Below are 19,978 nucleotides of genomic sequence, written 5' to 3'. Positions count from 1 at the left end.
CTACAATTGATTTATCATTATTTTGGTAATCATATAGTAGGAAATTCTCTACTGTATGGGTAAGTAGTAGGTTGCCAGTGATATCTATATCTACAAATATTTTAGGGGCTGACTTTGTTATTTTCTCAGACCATCTGTTTCTAGCTATGTTTTTTTTAAGTTAGGCACAGTTGGTGGTTGTGCTATGCAGTGGGTTGGGATTTTGTGGGTGTACTCTTTGAGCATTGATCCACTTAGAGCCCTGGAGATCGGTGAAGCAAACTTGAGGTCTATATTTATGACCCCTATTTCTGTCATATTTGGTGGATAATTTATGCTCAGTGGTGCTGTCTCCTTTGAAATCTACAATCATTGCCCTCTCATAGCAACCATTTGAGTAGTATTTGATGCATTTCCAATGGGTATGTTCATTGCTGCTACTTTCTTTGCTGTAGGTGTAGCCTAGGTATGTTAACTAGATATTTTATTTCAGGGAAACAGTGTACATTGCGTCTTTGGACATTGAACTCTGTGTTAGATTAGTAACAAAGGATGAGACTGGGAAACAGTTTTAGACGGACAAAGTAAAGAAGAACCCTCCACTTTCCCCCGGTACCCGTAAAATCAATCTGAAATCTGGGTTTCCAGTATGACAATGAACTGTCATGTAAGACTCAAATCAGTACGGTCACATACGCAAGTTTTGGCAAACGTCGCATGATTAGCAAAATTCTCCCTTTCCTACCTCTGGATTCACATCGAACTGTCATCCATGCCCTTATTACTTCTCACCTGGATTATTCCAATAGCCTTTATGTGGGAGCTCCAACCTATCTGATTAATTGGTTGCAGATTGTGCAGAATGCCGCAGCAAGGCTGATATGCAACATCCCTTACCGCCACTCAATAACCCCTCATCTGATGCCCTTTCACATCCAGTTTAAAGCCTTGGTCCTGACTTTCAGGGTTCTAAATGGCCAGTGGCCGGCGTATCTCAGACATAGGCTAAAGCCTATTCAGTCTGCCTGAGCTCTCAGATCCAATCACCTCCGCCTTCTTCTCTCTCCCCGCTTCCGCCGTTCCGGAATGGGGGGCAGAGCATTTGCTGCTGTCACTGCCACACTCTGGAATACCTTACCATTAAATCTGAATCCTTGTTCCTGCGCAACTTAAAGACCTGGCTGTTTTCCAACCTCTAGCCATACTAGACATCCATGTTGCTCTTTAGTCCGCAGCGCCTGGACACCCCCGTCGGAGGTAGCCGCACGCTTTAAAAGCTTCATAAATAAATAATAAATAAATAACTGACCCAAACCAGTTCAGCATGTGCAGACAGAGAATACACATCCCAGTCTACTGTATCTGTGTAAGAGTGGGAGCTGTTGAACCACTTTTGGTTTTAATTCTAAGATCTTTTCAACCAATGAGGGGGTGTTCCACAGAGAGACCAGAAGACTACACAGCAAACAGAGATGGTGTCTCTATGAGAGACAGCTCCCCAGAGATAATAGGAGACCATGAGGAGTCTGACCAATAAGAAGAACGGTTCCTTATTTTGGAACACCTGGGGAATGCAGCCTGTGCGAGGAGCGAACAGGAGGAATAGGTTACTGGTGTGGGCAAGAGCAGTAATCTCAGTGCTCTGGGATTGTCTGGGAAAGACTCTTGGAAGCATGACTTGTGTGATTTATTCTCAAAACCAGCCTTTGCCATAGTGGAGGATTTGAAGCTCTGTAGAATTGTGCTAGAGAAGTCTGCACCACTGAGGAAAAGACAACTACCAATTTGTGGCACTCACCAAATGTGCTGCTACAGAATTTGCTATTGCAGGCATAGTGTCCCAGATGTCTGCGTCTCTAGAAACTGTGCTGTGTCAGCTGTCACACTTGCTATACAGTGTTCTTGACCAGGCTGCATCACTGAAGAAGCTGCTCAGTAAACCTATGTTATTTGCCCTAAGTGTGCCTCAATGGACTTGCATTGTGGCTAGCCCTGTGGCACTTGCCAAGCATGTGCCTGTGCATACTTTGCAGTGCGAAAAGAGCTGCAACCGCAAGGCTGATTTATCTGCGTGTTTCTGAGTGGCTGTGTGGCTATTGGGGCACTGATTGAAAGTGCTCCCGATCAGAACACAACCACTGCTGTTGCAACTCCTTCAAACATCTCACCTTCCATCCCAGGACCTGCTCTTAGAAGTGGACAGGTTCACAACATTCACCAGGGAGTATCTAGCTGTTGACTCTATCTACTCACCCTAGTCAAAGAGGAGGCCCTGGCGCAACAGCTAGGACCAAGCGCTGCTGACAAGTAAATACCAGAAGAGGGCTTCTGACTGAGAAGAAACACTTTGGGCCCCATTAGGATAGCGGGCGGAAAACCACCCCGCCCGCCATGGATGCGGGAAACAACCGCCCGCCATGGAGGCGGTGCAACCGGCAGACAAATTAGGATCGACCGCCACTAGAGACCGACCGCGGCGGTAGCGGTGAAAATGAAACCGCCCGACGTGTGCGGTGATGACAAAACTCCGACCGCGGCGGTCGGAAAAGCAGCTGGAAATACAACACCGCCCACAGGGAAAGCGGAGACACCGCACAGGAAATTACGATATCCCCGAGGGTGGCGCGGGCGGACCGGCAGGCACCGACCGCCGCGGTCGAAGGCAGGATTGCATGGGAGAAATGACGGACAAGCACCAGCAAAGTCACCGCAGCGGACGAACACGAAATCCATCGCGGTCGATGTCAAAGCACCGCAGCGATGCAAAATACTGCATAAACAAAGTAGCCCAGCAACAAATACATACAACACACACACACAGATACAGAAATGGCAAAGAAATACACAATACTACATAACCACACCCACTACACACCTGACAACCACTATCCAATTGGACACACCCACACAGCTGAGTACAAATCCACACCCTCCACTCACCACAATCCTTTGCATCTTCCCAGAACAGAAGGCCACACACCACATCTGAGAGAGGCAAAATCGCACACAACACCCACCACCACCATCAACACCACCATCACACCATCACAATCAAACCCCCAGCACAGAACACACCTCATCACCACACCCTTGCACCCACACACCCCTGCACCCACAAACACCTCAACACCCCCACACCATGACCTCACAAAAAATGCCCAAATTCACAGAGAGTGAGTTGACAGTCATGGTCAACGAGATTGTGAGAGTAGAACCACAACTATTTGGGAACCTAGTCCAACAGACACCATTAGCCACCAGGGCACAAATGTGGCAAAGGATTGTCCAAAGGGTTAATGCAGTTGGGGACACCCCAAGATCCAAGAAGGAGATCATGAAGCGGTGGCATGATCTCAAGAGGGTTGTCAAGGAGAAGAGGAGCAAGAACTGGACTGTGGCAAACTTGACTGGCAGTGGCCCTCCCCTCCCAATGAAGACATTCACACCATGGGAGGAGAAGGTGCTTGGTATCCTGCTACCTGAGAGTTACACAGGAGTAGCCGGGGGAGTGGAGGCTGGTAAGTACAGACAACCACATTGACTTTTACCTCCTTGCAATACCCAACCACCAATACACTGTCCATCCCTAAACAAGATGTAGCCAGCCATTCTGCTGAGGAGGCCTGTATGGGGCCGGAATGTCAGTACAACAACTCCCACCATAGCCCCTGTCCCACAGCCCAGCATCATGGAGGCCTGCCCCACCCAGGAGAAAGTGTCAGCCATTGCACTGTGTAACAAACAAACTTACAGGTAGGTAGCCATCTGCACTTGGAGGGTGTTTGTGGGTGCGAGGGAGGGAGGGAGGGAGGGAGGCCTGTCTCACTACTCCCAGCATGCCCCCTTGTCCCACAGCCCAGCAGCATGGAGGCCTGCCCCACCCAGGAGAAAGTGTCAGCCATTGCACTGTTTAACAAACAAACTTACAGGTTGGTAGCCATCTGCACTTGGAGGGTGTTTGTGGGTGGGAGGGAGGCCTGTACCACTACTCCCAGCATGCCCCTTGTCCCACAGCCCAGCAGCATGGAGGCCTGCCCCACCCAGGAGAAAGTGTCAGCCATTGCACTGTGTAACAAACAAACTTACAGGTAGGAAGCCATCTGCACTTGGAGGGTGTTTGTGGGTGCGAGGGAGGGAGGGAGGGAGGGAGGCCTGTCTCACTACTCCCAGCATGCCCCCTTGTCCCACAGCCCAGCAGCATGGAGGCCTGCCCCACCCAGGAGAAAGTGTCAGCCATTGCACTGTTTAACAAACAAACTTACAGGTTGGTAGCCATCTGCACTTGGAGGGTGTTTGTGGGTGCGAGGGAGGCCTGTACCACTACTCCCAGCATGCCCCTTGTCCCACAGCCCAGCAGCATGGAGGCCTGCCCCACCCAGGAGAAAGTGTCAGCCATTGCACTGTGTAACAAACAAACTTACAGGTAGGTAGCCATCTGCACTTGGAGGGTGTTTGTGGGTGCGAGGGAGGGAGGGAGGGAGGGAGGCCTGTCTCACTACTCCCAGCATGCCCCTTGTCCCACAGCCCAGCAGCATGGAGGCCTGCCCCACCCAGGAGAAAGTGTCAGCCATTGCACTGTTTAACAAACAAACTTACAGGTTGGTAGCCATCTGCACTTGGAGGGTGTTTGTGGGTGCGAGGGAGGCCTGTACCACTACTCCCAGCATGCCCCTTGTCCCACAGCCCAGCAGCATCGAGGCCTGCCCCACCCAGGAGAAAGTGTCAGCCATTGCACTGTGTAACAAACAAACTTACAGGTAGGTAGCCATCTGCACTTGGAGGGTGTTTGTGGGTGCGAGGGAGGGAGGGAGGGAGGGAGGCCTGTCTCACTACTCCCAGCATGCCCCTTGTCCCACAGCCCAGCAGCATGGAGGCCTGCCCCACCCAGGAGAAAGTGTCAGCCATTGCACTGTTTAACAAACAAACTTACAGGTTGGTAGCCATCTGCACTTGGAGGGTGTTTGTGGGTGCGAGGGAGGCCTGTACCACTACTCCCAGCATGCCCCTTGTCCCACAGCCCAGCAGCATGGAGGCCTGCCCCACCCAGGAGAAAGTGTCAGCCATTGCACTGTGTAACAAACAAACTTACAGGTAGGAAGCCATCTGCACTTGGAGGGTGTTTGTGGGTGCGAGGGAGGGAGGGAGGGAGGGAGGGAGGGAGGCCTGTCTCACTACTCCCAGCATGCCCCCTTGTCCCACAGCCCAGCAGCATGGAGGCCTGCCCCACCCAGGAGAAAGTGTCAGCCATTGCACTGTTTAACAAACAAACTTACAGGTTGGTAGCCATCTGCACTTGGAGGGTGTTTGTGGGTGCGAGGGAGGCCTGTACCACTACTCCCAGCATGCCCCTTGTCCCACAGCCCAGCAGCATGGAGGCCTGCCCCACCCAGGAGAAAGTGTCAGCCATTGCACTGTGTAACAAACAAACTTACAGGTAGGTAGCCATCTGCACTTGGAGGGTGTTTGTGGGTGCGAGGGAGGGAGGGAGGGAGGGAGGCCTGTCTCACTACTCCCAGCATGCCCCTTGTCCCACAGCCCAGCAGCATGGAGGCCTGCCCCACCCAGGAGAAAGTGTCAGCCATTGCACTGTTTAACAAACAAACTTACAGGTTGGTAGCCATCTGCACTTGGAGGGTGTTTGTGGGTGCGAGGGAGGCCTGTACCACTACTCCCAGCATGCCCCTTGTCCCACAGCCCAGCAGCATGGAGGCCTGCCCCACCCAGGAGAAAGTGTCAGCCATTGCACTGTTTAACAAACAAACTTACAGGTTGGTAGCCATCTGCACTTGGAGGGTGTTTGTGGGTGCGAGGGAGGCCTGTACCACTACTCCCAGCATGCCCCTTGTCCCACAGCCCAGCAGCATGGAGGCCTGCCCCACCCAGGAGAAAGTGTCAGCCATTATACCCTGCACGCTCACCTTACAGGTATGTAACTACCGTTTATCTTCATGAAGTGTGTGTGTATTAATCGATTTACTATTGTACATAATGCATAGACAATCAACCTTCAGGACACCATGATCTAACTATCCACTATGTAATGTAACACGATGTTGCCATGATTTGTACAACTGATGACAGCACAATGCACTAGTGTACAGACAGCTGATGATACACAGATGACACAAACACTGACCACTCCCCATCTACTCCACAGGTGATGAAGAACTCGCTGCTGGGGACAACACCAACGACCCGCAGAGCCAGTCTCCACCTCCGGCACATGGACTCACAGATGCAGACTCCCAGGACAGTATGGACGATGAGCTCCAGCCCGGCACATCCGGTGTTCCACACACCCAGAGGTCCCAGGCCCCCATCCTCCCCACCACCACCTCTGCTGCAACGTCAACGCAGCAGACCCCTGCTGTCACAGCCTCTGCCTCCACCGCAACCACCACCCCAGCCACTGCCACCAACACCACCACGACCACCAGTACCACCTCCCGCACCCTCCCTGTCCCTAGGGATGACCAGCCCACACAAACAACTGTGGAGGGCAGGGAGCCAGTGCGTGGCGCACCAGTGGCGAGGGAAGAGGTTCGTGGCAGCAGAGCAGGTGGGAGGGCCAGGGCCAACACCAGACCTCAGGCGGAGTGGACACCATCCCTGGACCACTTCACCAGAGTTGTGGATGCCTATCAAGAGGTCCAGGGACAAAGTGGCCGGTCGGAGGAATTTTTCAGGGAGCTCATCCTGCTGATGAGGTCCATCAATAACCACATGGGACAGATGGTGGACCTCATGGGCCAGCAAGTGGCGTTGCAGAGGGACAGGCCTGTGTCCCAACCATCACCGACATCCCCTCCTGTTGTGCAGCAGGATGCCAGTCCACCAACCTCCCCTGCGCCAACAGAGAGGGGCGAGTCCTCTGACGCCGCTGGCCATTCAGCAGGCCCCCCACCGCCAAAAAGATCTAGGGGGCGTCCAAAGAAGAGCCTGGGAGTCTCTGGAAGCCAAGCACCTGCCACACGCCAGTCACGGAGCCAGCCTTGAAGACAACCCTCTCCCCAACTGCATTGACTCTTTTGGACTATCTTTCCCCACATTGCCTTGGCAATGGCACCTGTCTGTTGGACTGGGTCACCACATTCATGTGGTGTCTACTCTTGCATCTCAGCGACCATGACTGTCAACTCACTGCTCATTCCCCACCTTCCTGTAAATATTCACGCACAATTCACATGTCCACCCCGTAAATAAAATACCTTACAATCCAGATTTTGTGTAGTGAATTCTTTAGTGCATAATTTACAATGATGATTATGTCCATGATATGTAAACATGATGTACAGTATGCAGGGCAGGAACACGCTGGAGAACCTAGGGAGACACAACAGAACTACAGTCACTGGTCTCATCGTGGCAACACACACAGATCACTGATCCACAAATATCCTAATTATCACAGGTACCCTACACAGTGTCTATCTGAAATGCTGTAATGCCGTCCATAATACATCTCCGGACGTAACGTCCATTCCAACAATCCCATACATAGGTGACAGAACATGTGGCTATTGGGAACATCTGCGCATAACCATTCATAAGATAAGCTAAGACACTACACTATGTAGACGTTGTAACTCGTCACACACCTTCAAGTGAAGTAGCGTTGGATTAGCTGCTGCCGTTGGTCAACTCCTTCCTCCTCTCCACTCTCCTCATCACTGGATTCAGGTCCCTGAGCAGGTTGTGGCCTTGGTTCCTCACCGTCATCCAGGAGCAGGGGGACCCCCTTGTGGATGGCCAGGTTGTGTAGCATACAGCATGCCACAACGATCTTGCACACCTTCCCAGGCGAGTATGCAAGTGCGCCTCCAGTCCTGTCAAGGCACCGGAACCTTGCCTTCAGCAGCCCAAAAGTACGTTCAATTACCCGTCGTGTCCTGCCATGGGCCTCATTGTAGCGGATCTCTGCAGGTGTCTGGGGATTACGGAGTGGGCTCAACAGCCATGGCCTACTGGGATAAGCTGAGTCCCCTGTGGAAAAAAAATACACATTGCAATGTTGTACGGCCACAGTAAAGGCAGTGACACACAGCACGCGATAGCAGTTGTGTAACTCACCCACAATCCAGGCACGTTCGGGATGCAGATTCTCCATCATCCGTGGCACCATGCTGTTCCTCATGATGAAAGAGTCATGTGCGGAACCGGGATACTTAGCACACACATGTGAAATTGTCATGTCTGCAAGGCACACCACCTGCACATTCATGGAGTGGTAGTGTTTCCGGTTTCGAAAAATGTGCTCCGTCGCCTGCGGTGCCACCAGAGCCACATGGGTGCAATCTATCGCACCGACTACATGTGGGATGTGCCCAAGTGGATAGAAGTCCCCCTTAACGGCAGCCAATTCACGTCCCCGGGGGAAATGGATGTAGCGATTCCGATAGATCATCATGGCCTCGAGTACATCCCTCAGCACCATGCTGAACATGGGCTGCGACATTCCCCCAGCGTTAGCCACGGTCTCCTGGAAGGAACCAGTCGCAAAGAAGTGTAGTGCTGCCATTACCTTGTGGGCGGGTGTGAATGCCGTAGGATAGTGACGGCGAGGCTGCAGGTGGGGCTCCAATAGATCACACAAGATCTTCAATGTCGGTCTGTCCAACCGGAATTTCCTGATGATTGCCTCATTCTCCATGTCCTCAAGCACAATCACCTGACGTAGGAGATCTGGCCTCCTCCTAGTTCAGGATTAAAAACAATAGGTCAATGACAAGCATCATGAGATGGCCATAGCACAAAACATCATTGATGTAATGGGTAAAAAACAATGGCCAGAAAGCTGCATGGCACATCTGGTTACATGGCTGCCCAATAGCTACACACAGAGGGCAGGCCTCTCCAGTGACAATACCCAAGTGACAATAATGTGGATACAATGATTAAACGAGTGACATGCGCAGACATGGAGCTACAAGAGCCACAAATCTAATGTGACTTAACATGTCTGTCATACCCATCTGCCGTACCTGCCAGACCTCAATGCATCATGTACATTGTGAAGGCATTCATCAACACAATGATCACAATAGCAGGGACACTTCTGGTTGTGTGCATGATCAGTTCTGAATGCACAAGTAGGGTGACCAACTGGCATTGGTCCAAATTCAGGACGGTGAGTGTAAAAATTCAGGACAAAGGGTCAAAATTCAGGACACAAATTCAGGATAGGAGGTCAAAATTCAGGACTAAACTTCAGGACAATAGGTACGTTTTACAGACACATCAGAGGTCGCGCAATAGTATATAAGTAAGCCCAGCCATTTCCAAACATATTCAACCATTTGCAAACCTACCCATCATGTATCCTTCCATCTATCATTTCACTCATCCATCCCCTCATCCATCCTTTCACTCATCCTCCATTATCCATCCATCCACCCTTTCACCCTATCCATCTGTACACTTATCCATCCACTCTTCATCCCATCCATCCATTCACTCACCTATTCAGCCATTTACCCTTTCACCAATCCAGCCATCCTTTCACTTACTAATCCTTCCACCCATCCACTCTTTTAGTCATCCATCCATCCTCCCTTTCTCTCTCCATCGACCCTTTCACTTAGCCTTCCATCCATCCATCCAACTACCCATCCATCCATCCATCTACTCATCCACTCATGAATCCATCCATTGCCCCTATCACTCATCCATCTATCATTTCACTCCTTCACACATCTATTCATCCTTTTGTCCATCTACCTTCCCTTTCACTCACTCATCCATCCTTACACCCACCCTTTCACTCATATGTCCATTCATTCACCCTTGCACTTATCAATACATCAATACATCCATCATTTCACTCATCCACCTACCCCCCATCATCCACCCACCCACTCATCCATCCTTTCACCCACCCACTCATCATCCATCCATTCTCTCATCATCCATCCATACATCCTTTCACCCACCCCCTCATCATCCATCCATCCATCCTTCCCCTCATCATCCATCCATCTATCCTCTCTCATTATCCATTTAGTCAATCTTTCATTCATCCATTCACCCTTTCACTAATTCATCCAGCCATTCACACATCCCTTCACTTACTTACTCGCCCACCTTTCAATATTAATTTTGAGCTGAGCCCTTTTGAGAAGAGGCCCATCAAGAACTTCACCCTCGCTGCAGGGGCCGTTCCAGGACTGGTACAGAAGCCACCCAGGGCAGAGACAGGATCCACCACAGGGGGGGACAAGAGCCATCACAGGAGGGGGTGGACTGGAGCCACAACATGGGGGACAGGAGCAGGAGTCATCACAGGAGAGGGAACGTGATCCACCAGGGTGGGCACAGGGGTGGGCATGCAGTATTCTAGTATCATCTTGGGCTCCTTGCCCCCTCCTGCACAAGCTCCAAAATGCCATCCCCCACTGGGATATACAGTACTCACAGGAGATACTCTAAGAGAACTGATTGTCCTCCATACTTTGTTAATCAGTGTGGGTGCGATTGTGCCATTTCTTCATTGTATTACGTTATGCATGTTTGAAGAACCGAGGTTTGCTTACAAATTAGTGGCAGTAAGTAAGCTCGGTGAAGAGAAGCAGGTGCTGCCTCGGTGTAATCAGGGGTGTAAACTGGCCGAGTCTCGGATGTTTGGGGCCCTGGGTAGAAATGGAATGTGCGAGCCCCCCTCTAAATAGCAGATACAAGACGCATTCAGGGCTGTTTGCATGTGAATGGATGCCCCCTGCTCCTGAACCTGCGCCCCTCCCTCTGTCACCTTCAAGCACCTCTTAACAGCTCATCAAGGGCTGGAGGTGTGAGGGTTGCCATCCCGCTGTGCCTCTACAGTGCTGCTGGGGGTCTGAGCTTTCATGCAGCATCGGAGTCAAGAAGGGAGGTGGGGGAAAGCTGTGCCCGGTTAAAATTACGGACAAATGGCGTCCGTTAAAGAATCCTTCACGGACAACGGACAGACAGCCAAAATTGCGGACTGTCCGTGAAATTTACGGACGGTTGGTCACCCTATGCACAAGTCAGGTACGATACAATGCAGTGCCACCAGCCTGGTCAAGGTCTGCACTGACCAACAACACATTAAACCTCACTACATCTATGTAGAGCACCTGACGTCTGTCAATTATCAGCACCCATCAAAAGCCTTACTAAAATGGCACAAACACATGCTAAAGTGGCTCAGACTGAACGTGCGTCCTCCTGTGGATGCAATGGCTCTGTGGCATCGTGTGTACAATGATGTGCCCTACACCATGTAGCTGCATGGCACTTATACATTGTCCATGATTGACATACACAGCAATGTGTACGAAAATGCCAGAACCTAGCGCCAGTCCCTGGCGGTGTGACCCCAGCACCACCATCTACCCAGCCAAGGTAGCCATTGGCACATGGACTGGTGTCCATGCCGCTGGCTAGGCTCCGCCGCATCAGTCGCGGTACCTACCGCCGGTCCCCGGCGGAGCGTCACCGCCATGGTGCATTGCATACAGCCAATGGCATGGGCGTTCAATGTGGCATGATGCAGATTTGAATAATGCGGAAGCGGCGCGCCGCCGCCGCGGAGCCGGTCATTGGATGCTTTTGAATGATGCACCATCGCGGTAGCGCACCCCGGACACCCGCGGTGCGTCACCGCCATGGTGCATTGCATACAGCCAATGGCATGGGTGTTCAATGTGGCATGATGCAGATTTGAATAATGCGGAAGCGGCGCGCCGCCGCCGCGGAGCCGGTCATTGGATGCTTTTGAATGATGCACCATCGCGGTAGCGCACCCCGGACACCCGCGGTGCGTCACCGCCATGGTGCATTGCATACAGCCAATGGCATGGGTGTTCAATGTGGCATGATGCAGATTTGAATAATGCGGAAGCGGCGCGCCGCCGCCGCGGAGCCGGTCATTGGATGCTTATGAATAAGGCTGACCCAGACAACCAATTGTAGCACCTTATCAGCTTCCTAACGACCCCATGGGCCTATAAATCTGTGGGAGTGAGCCACACATTCCCACTGCTCACAGAGCCTGCTGCCTGGGACCCTCTCCTGCTGCTGCCTGGGACCCTCTCCTGCTGCTGCCTGAGACCCTCTCCTGCTGCTGCCTGGGACCCTCTCCTGCTGCTGCCTGGGACCCTCTCCTGCTGCTGCCTGAGACCCTCTCCTGCTGCTGCCTGGGACCCTCTCCTGCTGCTGCCTGGGACCCTCTCCTGCTGCTGCCTGGGACCCTCTCCTGCTGCTGCCTGGGACCCTCTCCTGCTGCTGCCTGAGACCCTCTCCTGCTGCTGCCTGGGACCCTCTCCTGCTGCTGCCTGAGACCCTCTCCTGCTGCTGCCTGGGACCCTCTCCTGCTGCTGCCTGGGACCCTCTCCTGCTGCTGCCTGGGACCCTCTCCTGCTGCTCACAGAGCCTGCTGCCTGGGACACCTCACAACTCACTTCTGCCACAGGTCTGCCATATCCACAGGGATGTCAAGAACAGATAAGATCCGTGCCAGTCCATTCACGAGTGAGGAGCTGGATGTCCTTGTGAACGAGGTGCTGGCACAGTACCCACGGCTGTTTGGTGGCCCCAATGTCGTGGTAAGTCACCATGTAGGGAGCTGTAGGGCAGGGTGGTGTCAGACGTGTATTCATGATGCAGCTGTATGTTATTTTGGATGTGTGGTGCTGACAAACACTGACAGACAAGATGTTTGCAGGTGGTGGGAGTGTGTGTTTTGCATTATGACTCTGTCCTAGGCCAATACTTGTATGTGTGAGTGGGATGTGCTACTTTTTGGGGCAGACATGACCAACGGTTGTTTGCCTTGTAGCTGGTTGGACAGTGTCCGCTTGTGATGTAATTTCAGGGTGCCCCTGTAGTCATAGTCAGTGTGCCCCACAGAGTAGGTTCAGTGGCTGCCCTTCCAAAGTTTGTCCATCAGCCAACTTACATGCTACAGTTGCTGCACACTGATTAGTGGATATGCCACATCAATGCCCTGTACAATTTATGATTTATACAGTGCTGTCGATGCATTTGTGTTGAATCATCATTCTTCAGTGTGATAATCATGGAGACTACGAAGCTCAATGTGTGCATGCATTCACTAATGTTTATGCCATGCAGAGTGGCCTTGTGAGGGTACCCCCAGTTCTGGAGGGAGGGGGGTCACTGTGCGTCCTGATTCAGTGTCTGGCTGCTGTACTGATAGATGCTGACATATGACAATGTGTAAATGTTCATTAGTCCTTCTTTACTCTCATACCTGCAGCTCAAAGTACACCAACGTAAGGCTGTCTGGAGGGCCATAGCAGCAAAGGTGCGAGCCCTGGGGGTATCAAACAGACGACACACACACTGTCACAAGAGGTGGGACGACATCAGCCGGCTGGCTAAGCAAGTGGCAGAGATGAAGTTGGGGATGGTACCACGCACAGGGCGTGTGGCACGCCGCACCATGACTCCGCTGATGGCACGCATACTGGCAGTGACCTATCCAGACCTGGATGCACGTCTGAAGGGGCTTCAGCAGCAAGACAGCGATGGTGAGTATCCGGGGAGGGAGAGTTTGTCTGGGAGTGGATGCATGTGTAGAGTGCCTGTGTCTGCGGTGACACATGTGATGTGCGTGTGCTGCCATGCTGTGATATGTGATGTGAGTGGCAACTGTGATGTGTGTCTGTATGAGGCATTGGCCCACCATGGCCTTACTCTGCATCTCCTGGCTGCAGTTTTCAGTCCTTGACATATATTTTGTTGTCCACATGGTCACTCTTCTTTGTGATGGTGGGTGTAGTCCCTATTATGCTGTACAGCTGTGTCCACTTAATGAGTGTTACACCATGTCAGTGTACTTTGCATGCACCTGCATGGTAGTGGCCCACACATCTGACAACAATGTGAACCCACATTGGCACATGGTGATTGTAATGGCCTATTTGACAATGTGGCATGTGTAGACAAAACAGGTGTGTGTATTCCCCTCTGGATCCCTTTAGGCTCTGGAAGTGGTGATGTTAGTTGTGGCTACATCATGTCCGTGGGGCAGGTCCATGTGGGCTAGGGGAACACCATCCATGGGCAGGGTGTAGTGCTGTGTGTCATCGACATTGGTCCACTCCTGCCTGTTTGTCCGCATGACAGGCTCAGTTGTGGTGTAACTGGTGTGTAGCAGCACAATGATTTGAGGGTGTGATGGTTACCATGTAGCTCTAGGCCTCTCATGTGCTGCATTGCTCTGATATCGTGTGACCAGACTATGACACTTATACAACCATGTTTCTGTCACTAATGCAGATTCGGAAGACACCACGGCGGAACATGATCCTGAAAGTGGTGGGGAGACCAGCACGACAGCGGCAGCAGAGCAGGGTGAGACGGAGCAAAGTGACACTGACCACACCAGCGCTACTGAGGGTGACAGGAGTATGCATGAGGAATCTGTGGCTGAGACACAGAGTACCACTTCATCTGATGGCAGGGGGGATGAGTCCCTGTTAGCAGCCACAGGGGATGGGGACTCTGCTGCTGCATCTGACTACCAACGGCCACTGCCCACCCTCCCATCCACTTCCTCTGGGGCTGGCCGTATCCGTGTCACTAAGAGGGGACGTGTGACATTCACACATGGCACCGCAGCACCTGCACCTGTCCCCCCTGCTGCCCTCAGTGCAGAGTGCGTAGAGCTCCTGCGGCAACTTTGCGTGGGCCAGACCGCCCTGCTGAATGCCTTCAGTGCCCACGATTACAAAATAGGGCAGGTTCTGGCATTCATGGAGGGCATACACTCTGACGTGGGTGGCCTACATCGTACACTCCTGTCATTGTCAGGTACAGTGACGTCAGCCCTCCAACATGCCCCCTTTGCAACTCAGGTGCCTGTGACGTCCACCCAGTCAGTGGCCACATCAGATGACAGTGAGCACTTGGGACATACATCAAGTAAACGTTACAACACTAGGAGCACAGCTCAGACCCAAAGCAAACAATCCCGTCCACAGACTCCATCCCCAAAGAAGGGCAGGGACCCCCCAATATGCACAGACCAGGTGGAGTCACAGAAGAGCAAGGCCAGAACAACATTGTGTCAGACATCAGGCTCACATGCTGCTGAGCCATCACCAGATATTGACTCTGCTATGCCCACAGAGGATGTGTGGGATGTCATGACTACACCTGGGGTGAACACAGGGACACACCCACCTACCACATCAACCCCAGAACAAAGTACATCGAGGCAGGTGGAGGGAAGCCCTGCTGTGACCAGCCCAGTCATTGTGGCAAAGAAGGGCAGTGTAGTGGCCATCCCTGGCAAGAAGGGACAGGAGGGCAGTGTAGTGGCCATCCCTGGCAAGAAGGGACAGGAGGGCAGGGTAGTGGCCATCCCTGGCAAGAAGGGGCAGGAGGGCAGTGTAATGGCCATCCCTGGGGTAAGTGGGAAGGTGGTCACTGTGGGGGGTACACCTTCCAGAGAGGCTAAAGTGGCCCGGAGGCGTAGCCAGCACAAGCGTACTGCAGGATCAAGCACTTCTCCAGAGGGAGTGGCAGTGTCTGCCCCTGAAGTGGAACAGTTGGGGGGTGTGCAGGTGGTGTCAACGCCACTTCCCATCAACCCCATGACAGGGAAGCAAATTCATATTCCTAAGAAGTGGAAGGGCACCCCTCCAACCTCTCCCACCCACACTGTGTCAAGGGCGTGCATGACTCCACCTCCACGTGCCACGGTGCCACCTGGTCCGCACAGCCCTCCACCTTGCAGGCCCTCTGTTATAGCCACACCACATGTCCCTCTGTCACACCAGTCAAGTCGACCTGCAGTCCCTGACACACAGCCAGGTTCCACTCCACATGACAGCCAGGAGTGAGTTGTCAACACCCTCAGACGCCTGTGCCACACATAGGTGTGCTACAGTACACCATTGTTAGCGATGTGGGTGTGTTCCAGGGCCTGTTGCTCTGATGTGCTCTCCCCTGCCAAGGACTCTGGGCCTGTTGCTCTGATGTGCTCTCCCCTGCCAAGGACACTGGGCCTGTTGCTCTGATGTGCTGTACCCTGCCCTGCCCAGGACACTGGGCCTGTTGCTCTGATGTGCTGTACCCTGCCCTGCCAAGGACACTGGGCCTGTTGCTCTGATGTGCTCTCCCCTGCCCTGCCAAGGACACTGGGCCTGTTGCTCTGATGTGCTCTCCCCTGCCAAGGACTCTGGGCCTGTTGCTCTGATGTGCTCTCCCCTGCCCTGCCAAGGACACTGGGCCTGTTGCTCTGATGTGCTCTCCCCTGCCAAGGACTCTGGGCCTGTTGCTCTGATGTGCTGTACCCTGCCCTGCCAAGGACACTGGGCCTGTTGCTCTGATGTGCTGTACCCTGCCCTGCCAAGGACACTGGGCCTGTTGCTCTGATGTGCTCTCCCCTGCCAAGGACTCTGGGCCTGTTGCTCTGATGTGCTGTACCCTGCCCTGCCAAGGACACTGGGCCTGTTGCTCTGATGTGCTCTCCCCTGCCAAGGACTCTGGGCCTGTTGCTCTGATGTGCTGTACCCTGCCCTGCCAAGGACACTGGGCCTGTTGCTCTGATGTGCTGTACCCTGCCCTGCCAAGGACACTGGGCCTGTTGCTCTGATGTGCTGTACCCTGCCCTGCCAAGGAGACTGGGCCTGTTGCTCTGATGTGCTCTCCCCTGCCAAGGACTCTGGGCCTGTTGCTCTGATGTGCTGTACCCTGCCCTGCCAAGGACACTGGGCCTGTTGCTCTGATGTGCTCTCCCCTGCCAAGGACTCTGGGCCTGTTGCTCTGATGTGCTGTACCCTGCCCTGCCAAGGACACTGGGCCTGTTGCTCTGATGTGCTCTCCCCTGCCAAGGACTCTGGGCCTGTTGCTCTGATGTGCTGTACCCTGCCCTGCCAAGGACACTGGGCCTGTTGCTCTGATGTGCTGTACCCTGCCCTGCCAAGGACACTGGGCCTGTTGCTCTGATGTGCTGTACCCTGCCCTGCCAAGGAGACTGGGCCTGTTGCTCTGATGTGCTCTCCCCTGCCAAGGACTCTGGGCCTGTTGCTCTGATGTGCTGTACCCTGCCCTGCCAAGGACACTGGGCCTGTTGCTCTGATGTGCTCTCCCCTGCCAAGGACTCTGGGCCTGTTGCTCTGATGTGCTGTACCCTGCCCTGCCAAGGACACTGGGCCTGTTGCTCTGATGTGCTCTCCCCTGCCAAGGACTCTGGGCCTGTTGCTCTGATGTGCTGTACCCTGCCCTGCCAAGGACACTGGGCCTGTTGCTCTGATGTGCTGTACCCTGCCCTGCCAAGGACACTGGGCCTGTTGCTCTGATGTGCTGTACCCTGCCCTGCCAAGGAGACTGGGCCTGTTGCTCTGATGTGCTCTCCCCTGCCAAGGACTCTGGGCCTGTTGCTCTGATGTGCTGTACCCTGCCCTGCCAAGGACACTGGGCCTGTTGCTCTGATGTGCTCTCCCCTGCCAAGGACTCTGGGCCTGTTGCTCTGATGTGCTGTACCCTGCCCTGCCAAGGACACTGGGCCTGTTGCTCTGATGTGCTCTCCCCTGCCAAGGACTCTGGGCCTGTTGCTCTGATGTGCTGTACCCTGCCCTGCCAAGGACACTGGGCCTGTTGCTCTGATGTGCTGTACCCTGCCCTGCCAAGGACACTGGGCCTGTTGCTCTGATGTGCTGTACCCTGCCCTGCCAAGGAGACTGGGCCTGTTGCTCTGATGTGCTCTCCCCTGCCAAGGACTCTGGGCCTGTTGCTCTGATGTGCTGTACCCTGCCCTGCCAAGGACTTTGCACTTCCCGATTGTGATTCACCAGTGCATAGTCTATGGCATTTGCACATGATTTTGAGAGTTGCTGTTGTCTACTTATGTTGTGTAGCTACATCTGTGCAATATGTGAATAAATACAGTACATTATGGTGTGTTTTCTCTGTCTCCTTACTGATTAAAGTCATTTTCTTGTTTGACTGAGTTCCATGGTCTATTTTGTACATCACCATTGCAAGGTTGTATGTGGCCATATGATTTTTAGACAGGGGGACAGGTTCTTCAGTCCATTGTGGCCCTGCTGATGTTGTACTCTGTGATGGTTATTTGGCAGGCCATGCAGTTTTCGTGTGGGTGAATTGCTATTGCTGCATACACTGTTCACAGGTCACCTTGGGGGACACTGGCAGCACAGGGTGTGCAGCTGTGCTGTGGTGTAGTAGATGTTTATGATGTGATGAGGTGTGTGTTTCCCATTCTGTGTGCCCTGGCGTGTATGTGTATGGTCGTCTTGTGTTGGCCCTTGGTCCTGGTGGCATGGCTTACATGGCATGTGTGTGGAGAGGTGTGCAGTGTGAAGGGTGTTAGTTTGTAGTGTATGTATGTGTGCCCCTGTATGGTGTGAGACACACATGTGTCAGGCAGGAGTATTATGCCTGTTGTATGTTTTGTCTTGCCCTGTGTGGATGTTTGTATTCAATTGTGTGGGCTGTGGGGAGTGCACTGGTGTTGTGTGTCCGTTGTCAGGCAATCCTGCTGTGCCTTTGTCCCTGGTTGTGTGTCGCAGTGTGTGTGTATTGTGCTTGTTGTTACAGTGCTTGTTGATGTGCAAGGGGGTGCACGGGATTGGCACCTGGCCTGTGACTACTTCGGGTGGTGTGCAGTGTTGGTCGGGGTGGTGTGTCGCTGTGATGTTTGGAATGTGTCCATGCCTTGCTGTTGCCCTGCCTTCTGCATTGTGCGCATGTGTTGACCGCGGCGGTGACGTGACCGTGACGTTGCTGCAGGTTGGCCGACGTTGTGTGTTCCGGATGCCGTGGGGTGCCTTGTTCTGAGGTGGGTGATGTGTGTGTGCCCATGTGGATGTGTTGTGCCCCCCAGCAGGATGCCAGTGTTGTGCTTGGGACCTGTGTCGGCATGTGTGTTGTGTGGTGTATATGTGTAGTGACGTACCTGCGGCGGCGTCCGCGGCGGCCCATCTGGCGATAGTGTTGCAGCAGGTACATGACCGGATGCATGTGGAGGGCTGGGTCCATGGGGTTCATGTCGGATCTCGGCGTGCGTGCTCCGCTGTAGACTTTCCGCCTGCTAGAGCTGTGCGGTGTCTCCGGTGCGGTGCGTCAGCTTGTTTGGCCCATCCTAATATGTCGAGCGGGGCGGACGTCATCGACCGCGGCGGAGGGTCTCGATTGGCTGCAGCCGCCGCGGTGGCGGGCGCACCTTGATGGCGGAGCGAGGCGCTCCGCGGCGGACGGGAAATGACCTGTGTTTACATATCCTAATGTGGCGGACGTGATTTCCACTGCTAGCGGGCGGAAAAAGCTGTTTTTCCGCCCCGCCATCGTTTCGGTAGTGCCACCGCCCGCTATCCTAATGGACCCCTTTGTCTCTGGACCTTGCTGTGGTTCACATTTGCACTAAAAGAGGCGTAGCTGAATCACACTCCTGCGGCCGACTTGTCTTTTCCTGACCTGCAGGAAAGCCAGAACTGAGTAGCAGAAGTCTGATGCAATGCTTAGAGTAAGCCTTCAATGTGGATGAGATAAATATAAAGAGACTGAGTTCTGTTAATACCTACCAGACCAAGGGGGGAAGTGCAGCACTTGTGCTAAAGTCATTTAGATTAAGGGTAGTGGGCTGCATCATCACCAAGAGGGAATAATCCTGCGCCAGAAACTCTTAGTACCTGATAGTTTTGTGTAGTCTGCAAAATTCCGTTTAAATGTTTATTTTACTTTGTATTACAGTAAGGTTTCTTTTTTTACAAAGAAAACTACTTGGCCTGATAGTCAGTTATTGGAATGTTTATTGACTGTCGAGTCTGGAGCCTGTTGAACCCCCGCACTAATACCTCCACCAAAAAGCCTCTGACTGCTCACCTCACTACTAATGAGAGTCAAGTGCTTAAAGGTTTGTACTTGGCCCAGTATGCAGAGATTTAGTTGCACGGACCCCAGGACATCAGAGGCAAAAGACCACAGACTCCAAGTCTGTGGCTTAGCTTTCCTCATGAACCTTCATACATGGTCAAACTCAGACAAATCA

General features: G+C 53.0%; 1 protein-coding gene across 1 annotated transcript in view; it reads left to right on the top strand.

The window, feature by feature from the left end:
• Nucleotides 1-12,412: 12,412 nt before the first annotated feature.
• Nucleotides 12,413-19,978, top strand: part of LOC147712668 (uncharacterized) — a 151,970-nt gene continuing 144,404 nt past the window's right edge. Inside the window, exons 1-2 of the mRNA XM_086919680.1 lie at nt 12,413-13,487; nt 14,239-15,291. Coding sequence (XP_086775806.1) covers nt 13,178-13,487; nt 14,239-15,291 — 1,363 coding nt within the window. The 5' untranslated portion in view covers nt 12,413-13,177. The remainder of the gene's footprint in view (nt 13,488-14,238; nt 15,292-19,978) is intronic.

This window comes from Lissotriton vulgaris, chromosome 5, assembly GCF_964263255.1.
Source record: "Lissotriton vulgaris chromosome 5, aLisVul1.2, whole genome shotgun sequence".
Taxonomy (NCBI): Eukaryota; Metazoa; Chordata; class Amphibia; order Caudata; family Salamandridae; genus Lissotriton; species Lissotriton vulgaris.
This window is presented reverse-complemented; position numbering and strand designations above follow the sequence as displayed.